This window comes from Jaculus jaculus, chromosome 19 (assembly GCF_020740685.1).
Source record: "Jaculus jaculus isolate mJacJac1 chromosome 19, mJacJac1.mat.Y.cur, whole genome shotgun sequence".
Classification (NCBI taxonomy): domain Eukaryota; kingdom Metazoa; phylum Chordata; class Mammalia; order Rodentia; family Dipodidae; genus Jaculus; species Jaculus jaculus.
The window spans coordinates 29,447,640-29,459,458 of record NC_059120.1 but is presented as its reverse complement, the minus strand read 5'-3'; the positions used below and the strand labels follow the sequence as shown (position 1 = coordinate 29,459,458).

The following is an 11,819-nucleotide window of genomic DNA, read 5'->3' as shown; positions in this document are numbered from 1 at the left end:
TAAGTGTTTTAATAACTACATAGAAGCCAAAGCCAATTGGATTCGCCAGAACTATAAAGGTCAACATTTTGGCCCCTGCTCTGAGGTCATGAGGCCACTGGAGGTGATGAGACACTTCTATGCTGGCCCCTGGCACGTCACCTGTCTTCCTGCTCAGAGAGGATATGGAGATTAAGAATCAAAAAGTCAGTGTACAGTATGAAACAAGAGGGTCACAACTGAGGAAATATCAGTCCTTTTGGCTTCCCAAAGAAGGAAAAACTACTTGACCAGCATGGCCGTGACTCAACCTAACAGACAACACCATTATTGGAGAAGCAATAGGGCTACTCCTGGGTTCCTAATGTTTCCTTTGGAGAGCCATCAGTGACCTCTAAAATTATTCCTTGGTTAAATTTTGGCTACCTGCTTGGTCTTAAACACTTAGAAAGAAATGTATAACCAAAGATAAAGGGATACCTCAAATGTATGAGTGACCTACCTCTTAAGTAATACAACAAGAGCTTTACAAGAGGGGAAACAAACAAGGCCTTGAAGCATGTTGTCCCTATCTCTAGTAATTTTAATTCTATAACAAGGAGAAGCAACCATAGATGTGAAAATGGTTATTTTCAAATGTAAAATCTGTATGACTCTGACCAAGGGTTGCTTAATTCAGAATACTGGGAACAATGGTGAGTCTCTTTTAACTTGTGCCAGGACATATTAAATAAGTCCTAAGGCCAAAAAATATATTTGTATAGCCCTTAATGGCACTCAATGACTCTATGGTACCAACCTTTGGCCCTGGCTACCCCCAGGACAAACTAAAAAAGGTACACTCTGGATGACTATTATACAAAATATGGTATATTCACCATTATCAAGGTTAAATGTTGTGCATATATTCCTGTTAGCTCTGCTAATACCTCATCTGTTTTACAAGCCATACAGAAACTGATTCAGGCTATGTCAAACCCTACTGTGCCATTTGATGGGAAAAAAAAAAATCTCAGCTCACCTCTTGCTCAGATATCTGGATACAATCCAACTCTGTCTACCTGAGTTCCCTCAAATGCTCCCCAAGGCCTGAAAGTCCCCAAGAAGGGAACCCTGAAAGTGACCAGTTTGCTGTGTGTCCACTTCTCATTAACTCCTTACTGTTATTCTTTCTCCCTAACATTTTCTTCCAAGACTATCTTCCTGAGCTCCATCAATACACTTTCAGGGTCTTTTAGAATAGTTACCCTCTCTGGGAGAGACTCTCTAACTGCCACGTTTCTATATCCCTGTTTAGCCAAAAGTAGTTCCAGATCTGACGTCATCATCCCCTGTCCTCTAACAGCAATTAGAGTGTCTTCTCATGAGAGGGGGGATAAGGGGAAGTGCAGTTAGGGTGACTGCATCCCATGAAGGTAAAAAAGGCAGGAAAGTTTGTACTTGCTAGAAATCAAAGATGACCTGACTCTTTTTTTCTTGCCTAGTTCCCTAGATCTGTTTCTCCACAAGTAACCAGGACCCCTTCTAGGAGTGAAGTCTTTCACAGGATTTAAACACTGTGGTTGGTTAAGTTCAACCCCTGGAGCTTGGTGTTGGGCTGTTCTCTTCCTGAGACAGCCCCTAAACCTAACCTACTAGCTGTCCCTCTGGTTTACCTGAGCCAGAGGACAGCCCACCACTATAAGGTTATAAATACATTTACAAGGGGAGGACAGGGTCTCAGACTACTTGGGACCTTCCAGGTGTGGGTAAGGTTTTCCTTAGATGGGCTTGGGCTGGCTTGGCTCAGGTCCAGGCCCAGGCTCAGGCCCAGCCAGGAGGGGGCCCCTAGCCCTCCTTTTTCTCCATATGGGTTCTTTATCCCCTCCAGCTCCCCACATGGCAGGAGTTCCTTGAACTTTCTTTTCTCTTTTCTCTCACCATGGTTTTTCCAGGCCCTTCACTGGGATCTCTGGCCATGTGGGTGCCTTTCCAGAGCTCTGTACTTCCCTTAATAAACATAATAAGGGCTGGAGAGATGGCTTAGCAGTTAAGCGCTTGCCTGTGAAGCCTAAGGACCCAGGTTCGAGGCTCGGTTCCCCAGGTCCCACGTTGGCCAGATGCACAAGGGGGCGCACGCTTCTGGAGTTCGTTTGCAGTGGCTGGAGGCCCTGGCACGCCCATTCTCTCTCTCTCTCTCTCTCTCTCTCTCTCTCTCTCTCTGTTGCTTTCAAATAAATAAATAAAAATAAACAAAAAATAAGCATAATAATTTGGGGCTGGAGGGATGGCTTAGTGGTTAAGACATTTGCCTGCAAAGCCAAAGGACCCAAGTTTGATTCCCCAGGACCCACGTTAGCCAGATGCACAAGAGGGCACACAATTCTGGAGTTCATTTGCAGTGGCTAAAGGCCCTGGCATGCCCATTCTCTCTCTCTCCCTCTCTCTCTTCCTCTGTTAAATAAATAAATAAGTAAAATAATATATTTAAAAAAGATATAAAAATGAATATAATAATTTAATAATTAAAGAAAAAGAAATGAATATATTGGGATAAGTATATGTTAAAAATTCTTCTCAGAAGGAAAATCCCGATACCAGATGGCATCACTGTTGAATTCCAGCAAACCTTTGAGGAGGCACTAATGTATACACACTGTTTCAGACAAAAGAGCACCTAGGCTGCTAATTTAATAAAGCTAGTATTACCCTGATACCCAAGCAAAACCAAGCAAAGACATTATTTGAAAACTACAGACAATATTACATATGAACACAGACATTAATACTTTGATTAAAAAAACCCTCTTTGTTGGGTATGGTTACATGCCTGTTCTCCCGGCATCCAGTAGGCAGAGGCAGGATGATCAAGAGTCAAGACAAGACTGAACTCCAGAGAGATGTGCTCTAACATTCAATGGCTGGGGATGTAGCTCAGTGGTAGAGTGCTTGTCTAGCATGCTTGAAGCCATGGGCTTCATCCTCAACAACGTGTGCCATGCACATAAAAAACCCTTAATGAGGGCTGGAGAGATACCTCAGAGGTTCAGGTTCTTGTTTGCAAAGCCTGATGACCCAGGTTTGATTACCCATTACCCACAAAGCCAGATGCATAAAGTGGCCCATGCATCTATAGTTTGTTCCCAGTGGCTAGATGCCCTAGCACACTCATTCTCTCTGTTTGCCTCTTTGTCTCTGTCTTTCTCTTCATAAATAATAAATAAATATTTTAAAAATACTTAATCAAACCTTAGCAAGTTAAAACCAATAACTTGCCCAAAGAGTAACAATATGTTATAACCAAAATAAGTTTTATTCAAAGAATACACTGTTAGCATAACATCTGACTAGTTAATGAAATTTATTATGTTGAAGAACAAAAGAGAAATTCCACCTGATCATTTCAGTGGTTGCAGAGAAAGCACTTGATAAAATTCAAAACACATTCAGCAAAGTAGGAAAGGGAACTTCATGTTGTAGTGAGAATCCATGAAAATTTTACAACTCGTGCGCTCCTATGGAGCAAGGCAAAGGATGTCTGGGGTCCAAACTCAGGTACTCAGAGTATAATACTCTATCCACTGAACCATTTCCCTAGCCCAGATGTCTGTTCTAAACAGGTGCACTCCACATTGTACTGGAGTCCTATTGAGTACAATGAGACAAGCTGAAATAATGTCAGAATCAGGTAGAAGGAAGGAGTTGCTTTTCTTGGTGGAGTACTGGTCACTACGTTGAAAACCCTAAAGGATAATAATAAAGAAAAGATAAAAGAAAAAGGAAAAATAGACCACCCCCTACAAAATTCTTCTACTAGCACAAATTGAATTTATCAGAATTTTATGATACAAAGTCAATGCTAAAAAGCAGTGATTATTTTTCTAGATATTTCATTAAAAAGTGGGACAAGTTGAAGTCTTCCAGTTTTAGTAACATCAAAATAATAAAAACTTAAGTATGCATTTAATGATTAGCATGCAAGATTTATTTACTACACAATTATAAATTATTGTTGAGGGAAGTTCAATTGATCTAAAATAAACTGGCATTGTCATGATTTGACACACTGCACACACTCCAAATAAATCTATGAATTCAACTCAATCCTGATCATCATGTGAGCAGACTCATTTGAGGGGCTGACAAAAGAATTATAAAATTCATACCAAAATAAAGCACCTTAAATGGCCACCCCCCCCCATTTTTAATACCAGGTCATATACTCAATGTTCTACTTTTTAAAAATAAATTTTTATTCATTTATTTGCAGGGACATACACACACACACACACACGAGCTGGGGGAGAGAGGCAGACTATAAGCACGCCAAGGCCATTTGCTGCTGCAAAACAAACTCCAGGTGAATGCACCACTTCGTGCATCTGACTTTACATGGGCACTGGAGAATTGGACTCTGGCCTGAAGGCATTGCAAGCAAGCTCCTTTAACCACTGAATCATCTCCTTATCTCACCTTTCTTTTTTCCTTAAAGACTGGGTAACAGTACACAAATTTAATGCCCAGATCTTGACTTCTCTAATGTTCTCCAGTAAGGTAAATCAGATTCCTGGGAGCTGGGAAAATGGCTCAGTAGTTAAAGGTACTTGCTTGCAAAGCCTCCCCACCTGGGTTTCAATTCCCCAGCTGCCTCAGTAAAAGCAAGAGAGAGCATATGTTACAATGACAAAAGACCCTGACACCCTCCCCACATACATGTGTGAGTGCAAATAAATAAAGAATAAAAAAAAAATTAAAACCCTTAGGGGAAATTGCTAGGTTCAGGCTTGGGGCAGAGAATGTACAGAATGATCCAGGATAATCTCACTGTGCCAGAAAGGAAAGAGAAAAAACATGTTTGCGAACTGTGGCTCAGGGATAGAGGGCTTGTCTAGCATGGGAGAAGCCCTGGATTCAATCCATAGCACCACAAAATGAGAAAAAAAAAAAAAAAAAGAAAAAGAAAAAAAGAAAAAAGTGAAGTCAAAGGGTAAAGACATCAATAAAAGAGTTTTCACTGTCCAAAGCTTGAATAATTTGAGCAACAAATTGTGTTGGATTATAAATCACATATTAGTCCACATCAATTTAAATAAATTAGCAAACAAACAAACCAACAAATAATTAGGGGAGGATAGATAAATGTGTTCAGAAGAGTTATAAATAATTTTGTAGATTCTCAAGGAGAGGGCACTTCTTGTTCCTTAAATGTGGGTCTGGCTGTCTTCCTCGCAAAGGGGATGGTAGGCAAAGGATGAGGCATGTCAGCCATGTGGAAGGTGTTCTTCCAGGCAGGTGATCGAAGTTAACATTGACAGTGAGAAATCATGTTGAGACAGGGAATGTGCTGTTGATATGATGTGATGAAAATGGTGTTCTATCTCTTTGGGCTTCTTCTATAAAACTCATGATCTTGGTTTAAACTTGAAAAAGCACATCAGAGAATATGCAGCAGAGGAATGCGCTACACAATATCCAGCCAATAAATATTGAACTGTCAGGGTCATTAACAAGGAAAGTCTGAAAAATGGTCACAGGCAAGAGGAAGCTAAGGTTATTGAGGGGAATTTGATATGCAAACAGATATGACAGGGCTGCAGAGATGGCTCAGTTGGTAGTGCTTTAAGGTGCTTGCTGTGCAGGGACTTGAGTTTGGATTCCCAGCTCCATGTAAATGCCAGGCATGGTGGTGGATACTGTAATTCCAGGCCTTTGGGGTGGGCAGAGTCAGGTAGATCCCGAGGACAACTGGCTAGCTGAGTCAGTGAACTCTGGGCTCCATGAGATACCCTGTTTCAGAAATAAGGTAGAAAGCAATAGAGGGGGACACCTGATGTTGACCTTTGGCCTTAACATGCACCTGCGCACACATGTGCCTACACATTTGAACATGTATGTATGTTACACACATACTCATGTACAAAAACTAAGGACATTTGAACACTCTGTGGGGCTTTAGTTATTACTAGTTTATTAATTATAACAAATGTACCATGCTAATTATAAGAAGTTAGCCCAAACTAGTTGTGGGTATGAAGTAACTTCCATTTTTTTTCAGTTTTTCTGTTAAGTTGAAACCAGTCTTTTTAACAAATTTATTTGCAGGGGCTGGAGAGATGGCTTAGCAGTTAAGTGCTTGCCTGTGAAGCTGAAGGACCCCAGTTCGAGGCTCAATTCCCCAGGACCCACATTACCCAGATGCACAAGGGGGCGCATGCGTCTGGAGTTCGTTTGCAGTGGCTGGAAGCCCTGGTGTGCCCACTCTCTCTTTCTTGCTCTCTGCCTCCTTCTCTCTGTGTGTGTCACTCTCAAATAAATAAATAAAAATTTTAAAAAAGTTTATTTGCAGGGCTGGAGAGACTGCTCTATGGTTAAGGTGTTTACCTAACAAGCTGTGTTTGAGTACCTCTTTTCCAGGGGAAGCCAGGTGCACAGATGGGGCAGGCATCTGGAGAATGTTTGCAGTTGCAAGAGGCCCTGGCATGGCCATTTTCTTTCTCCCTCTCCTTTCTTGCAAATAAATAAATAAAATATTTAAAAAATTACTTGCAAGCTGAAGGTTGGAGGTGAGAATGGGTGCACCTGGGCCTCTTTCTGTTACAAACTCCAGATGAATGCGCTACTTTGTGTGTCTGGCTTTATATGAGTACTGGGAAATTGAACCTGGCTGGCAGCCTTTTCAAACAAGTGCCTTTAGCCACTAAACCATCTTCCCAGATATGAAACTAGTTTTAAAGTCTATTTAAAAGATACCCCATACACACACATGCACATACCAAAATATCATCAATGAGTTATGATTGAAAGACCTACTTTATTTGATATCAATAATTTTTACAAAGATCCAGTATTAACCCTAGGAAAATTGTTGTTTTGGAATGATAGATCTACAGATGTGGAGATGAGCACAGAGTCTGTCTATAGATCAGTGCTTAAAGAGCAAATTGATTTGTAGCACATTGTTGAGGTCATCCAATGCAGGAGACATATTTTCTCAATAGAACTGCAGCAACTGAAGAGCTCTGGAGAATACCTGCCCTAGTTTGTCCATTAGGACTTGCAAACAAGTGCCTTTACCGCTGAGCCATCTCTCCAGCACAGTGCCTATTAGTTCTTGGAGTAGGGTTTCATAAGATAGCCCAGGTTGGCGTTGAATTTGTGATTCTCCTTCCTGGCTTCCACAGTGCTGGAATTACAGGTGTGTGCTGCCATGCCTGGCTCACCCTTATTTCATTCAGTCTGAACATTCTCTTCTCTTCACTTAACTCAGAATGACTAAGTGTGGCTAATAGTGTGGCATAAGCATAAGCAGTGAGCCTAGCAAAGATCAAGGTGAGAGATGAGCCGGGGGGAGGAGTAGGCAGGCAGCCTTCGTGTGTAACTTAACCAGATTTGACAATGGCAAGGGTGCTTGAGATGGTACATTCACTGACAAATCAAGTCCTCACGTAACTCGGACATAGAATACATTTGAGGATAAGAAACCAGGTTTGGGTAAGTTAATTGCCTCAAATGGTCTAGCAAATGTGGCAGACGCTCTTGGTGCCAGTGCCAGAGGTTCTTGATCATGTCTGTGGCACCACCGCAGCAGTGAACAGTACTGAATATGTTGAGACTTATCCCATCCCTCCAGAAGTTCAGTGCCTCTACCTTTTCCCTTCACTCTGGACAGTCCCTATGGTTGCAGGAGCCTGTGTGGTTCTTGCATAAATGCACTCCACTAGTGTGGACAGTTGATGCTAGCTCAGTGAAGAAGCTGAGCTGGTGGATACATGTCCCAGCATCATTCTCTTCAGGAAGACAGATTTTGTGTAGCTTTCATGCACTGTTTAGAGGTTATGGTTGGAATCAGTCCCAGTTGCCTGGAACTCTGACCTGCTCATGGCCCATTGCAGCTGTCATTCTTTCCCTTCCCTTTCTTCTGCTTCTGAGATCGTTGCTTGGAGAACTCACTTGAATCCATGTCCTAATTTCAGGCTCTGCTGCTTGTTCCAACCAGGAGTGGCCCAAAAGTCAGATAGATGACATTCTGGAACTAGAGTGTCCACTTTCTGGTCAGATGGCAACAAGAGCCATATGTGGATGGTGACAGCCTTTGTCAGGCTGGACTATGACAATTTCCAAGGCTCTCATCTACACTGGATTGGGATGACTGGGTGAAAAGGAAGAATTAGATGTATATAGCTTCCTTAAACTTGACTGGTGGGGGCAAATGGATTGTTATGTACTGACATACTGTGAAGTTGGCTCCATTTTGACAAGTGACTTAGAAACCTTGAAGAAAAGAAATGGTGCTCAGATCAGTCAACTGTTAGGGTATCCCAGAGAGGTTCTATGGTGTGACTAGTCTCAAGTATCCTGAATCCAGAGAGCAGACTGTGAAAATAAAACCCATGCTATAAGCATGAAGGTGACCATAGAGAAATGGTTGCAGGTCCCTGATACTAAAGCCAGAACTAGGAAAGGAAGGAGTTTCATTGACTGGTATTAGGTATTTACTGAAATGTAAATCTATAAATTTCCCAAGTCCTTCCAGGCCAGCAGAAGGAGCTCTGTTCCATTAGAAAACAGCTGCCCCTTGCCTCACAGATGAATCTTTGTCCTTCCAATGATCCAATTATTTTAACTCTCATGACCGTCAGACCAATAATTAACAGTGTCTGACCCAGGAGCAAACAGGTTCATTACGGAACAACTTGGAGGACCTGGGTATGGTCTGGGGGAAAGTATGGAGTTTGGGTGGGAGACAGAACAATTACCTTTTAACATCTTGGCAAGAATATTTAGGAATGATATGCTATATTACTCACTCTTATTAGTTTTAATATTAAAGTTCTCATTTGTTTGTACGGACCAGATGTGTGTCCTTTGACAATATGGCAGTTTTTTTTAAATTAACACCCTTAGGTTATAGTCAGTCATCACATGATGGATTTCACACTGAATTGAGTATAAGGAAGGGTGATAATTTCACAAGAATGAATGTGCCAGTTATTATCTGTAAGGTCATGGGTACTGGTAGTATTATCTATACACTCTCAAAATGTTAGCCTTTTTGTCACATGTACCATTGGTGTGTGTGTGTGTGTGTGTGTGTGTGTGTGTGTGTGTGTGATGCTTTGGAGTCTCTGCAAAGCCAATTGAATTGGCCTGTAGCAGGAGGATGCAGTTGCTTTAAGGAATTATTGATTTTCTGGTGACATGTGTCCTTGTCAGAGTTGAAAGTGAATATTGCTATGAGAAGGCACATCTGTGATTTTAGTGTTAGCAAAAGTACAATGTTGGTTAATATAGTCAAGATATTTTAAATAACTTTATTCTTAAATTTAACAAGCTCTTATTAGAAATGCTTTGGTATCAACACAATAAAAATATACTCCCTTCCCCACTGAATCATGTCAAGTAACTGGAAAAGTTAAGCACTTGTTCTCCCCAACTTTTGGAGAAATTTTCACAAATAGTGACTACTACTTATTCACATGGCTTAATATGAATATGTATATATAATATAATCATATATATATATATATATATATATATATATATATATATATATATATATAAAATTAGTTTTTCATTAAAAAGAAATAAAAACATCCAGAAGAGAAATTTGCAGGCGTTTCTTCATTTCTTCTCCAAAGGATGTGTGTGTAGGTGGCATAGCTCTCAGATAACTTTTTTCCCCAGTTTTGCCATTCTCATCCTTAAAGCTGTAAATTAAAGGAAAAAAAATTGGGCTATAAAAAAGTCTTAGTTTTTTACTGTGAACGATTATTTCATAGAATGCAGGAAAGTTGAGAGCATACCTCCGATAGTTTTATCCGACAGTGTGAGCATTGTTTTGTAGCACAAAGAGAGTAGAAATAATAAGCTATGGTTAACTTAGGGCAGAAGTAGGCTCAGAACCAGAAGGAACTTATTTCTATAAAGACCAGAAAAGTTAAAAGTCCAGAAAAGAGCAAACAGAATAAACAGAAGGTGACTTACTACTGGCCACAGGTAGACACTCCTTTAAGTCAGTTATTGCCTTTTGTGAATATTCTTAGCTATGTATGACTAAAAAGGTATTAACATTTAAACTATGTTCAATGATTGGCTGATTCTTTTATGCTCATTAAACATGGTGTAAAAGGTCTTTGACCATTTCATATAGAATGAGAAAAATAAATTACTGTATGAGACAATGGGAGCTAATAATCAAGAGTTGGAGTGATTAAAAATTGCCCTTATCAAAATATTATTATACTTTCAAGTGACAGGTGTATTTTTGAAAGTGTATTCTATTGCTAATGATATGTTGGCTGCCAAAAGCATTTGTTAAAATGTAGAATATGAATTTATAATATGCCTTTGGTGGTCTGGTATGAGGCCTTAATATTTAGGACACATATCCTAATGTACAGCTGCCTTAATCATGTTCCCAAAGTTGAGTGTGGTTTTAAGGCACTGATCTAATCATTATGTTAATGATGTGATATTACATTCATGTGTAAAATGGCCCAAGAAGCAGCTTTTAGCTAATTGCACAATTTTGTTTAATAAAACACTAAAAGGGAAGACATTTCTTTTTTTTTCTATGCCACAGATTAGTTATCTATTAACAAAGGAAGCAGCTCTATCATTAAGAAGCCTTTCCTAAACATATGAGAAGGGATAGATGCCCACTACCATGACAAGAGCATTGTCATTCCACTTACTTGAAGTGTTTTCATTTCGATTAAGTTAAAAAGCACCCTTTTTCCCTCAAAAGTTAAAGAGGAATGGTCATTTCCTAGTGGTAAGGCCAAGAATATTCTTTTGAATGCAGGATGCATTGAGAGCATGCCCTGTCTCTGTGGTAGCCTGATGGTCTGTATTGGTGGAAGCTGTTGGGTGTGAATCTGAGGAGATACCTGGAGCTACACAGCAGAAGGCAAAAGGAAGGTAGAAGGAAGGCTGTATGAAGTTCTAATCCTGGGTTTATGGAACTCTGTGTTACCAATGCTTAAAGAGACCCTGGGTCAGGGACATTTTACAGGAATAATTTAAGGGTGGGAGAAAGTTCTCTTCCCATTAATTACTTTTACTTTTTTGATTCTATACATGGGGCACATATCCAGTGTGCCATGACATGCAGTGAATAGTTTGCTCAAGTTTGCTTTCTTCCTTTGTACAAGTAATATGATCTGAATTCCAGGTGGATGTGTGGGGACAGATCATCTTGACAATGAAGGCACAGCACCCCCAAATCTTGGGCTACCACTTCTCCCTATTTTTTTGTTGTTTGTTTTTTGTGGTTTTTTTTTTGTTTGTTTGTTTTTTGTTTTTTCGAGGTAGGGTCTCACTCTAGCCCAGGCTGACTTGGAATTCACTATGGAGTCTCAGGGTGGCCTCGATCTCATCTCATGGCGATCCTCCTACCTCTGCCTCTCGAGTGCTGGGATTAAAGACGTGCGCCACCACGCCCGGCTCAGTTCTCCCTTTGGCTTCCCTTTTCTGTTCTTCTCTGATGCCAGCACCCTACAGCAACCCTGACACATAGTTTTAGATGCTTAAACTTGTTAAAATAGAGTTTCTCTCTACTTGGTATCTCTTGGCCCCTACTGGCTGTTATAGTTTGATAGTTTTAGCACTAATAGTGTGTGAAGAATTAAGAGTTTTCACCGCTTCATCCTTAAATACTACTGACATCTCTAAAAGGGCAGAATGGAGCTGGAACTATAAGAATTTGTATGTGAAGTCCACCAGCAGTGAACCCAGCAAACTTTATGGCTGGCCAGCCAGGCCAAATGTGCCAATTGGTGCAACAGTGGCATGCCTCTTATGGGGAAGACCAACTGCTCTCTGATAGGACTGGAGGCTTGCTCCAAGGGAGGGAATATATG

General features: G+C 40.6%; 1 protein-coding gene across 3 annotated transcripts in view; it reads right to left on the bottom strand.

Moving 5' to 3' along the window:
* Positions 1–3,360: 3,360 nt before the first annotated feature.
* Positions 3,361–11,819, bottom strand: part of Palmd (palmdelphin) — a 74,252-nt gene continuing 65,793 nt past the window's right edge. For 2 of the 3 annotated variants that reach the window (XM_004663951.3, XM_045138350.1), the window contains one exon: positions 9,551–9,665. In XM_004663951.3, the coding sequence (XP_004664008.2) occupies positions 9,622–9,665 (44 nt within the window). In that variant the 3' untranslated portion in view covers positions 9,551–9,621. Of the gene's footprint in view, positions 3,702–9,550; positions 9,666–11,819 lie in introns of those variants that run through there. The other variant, XM_045138349.1, reaches the window with a different exon arrangement.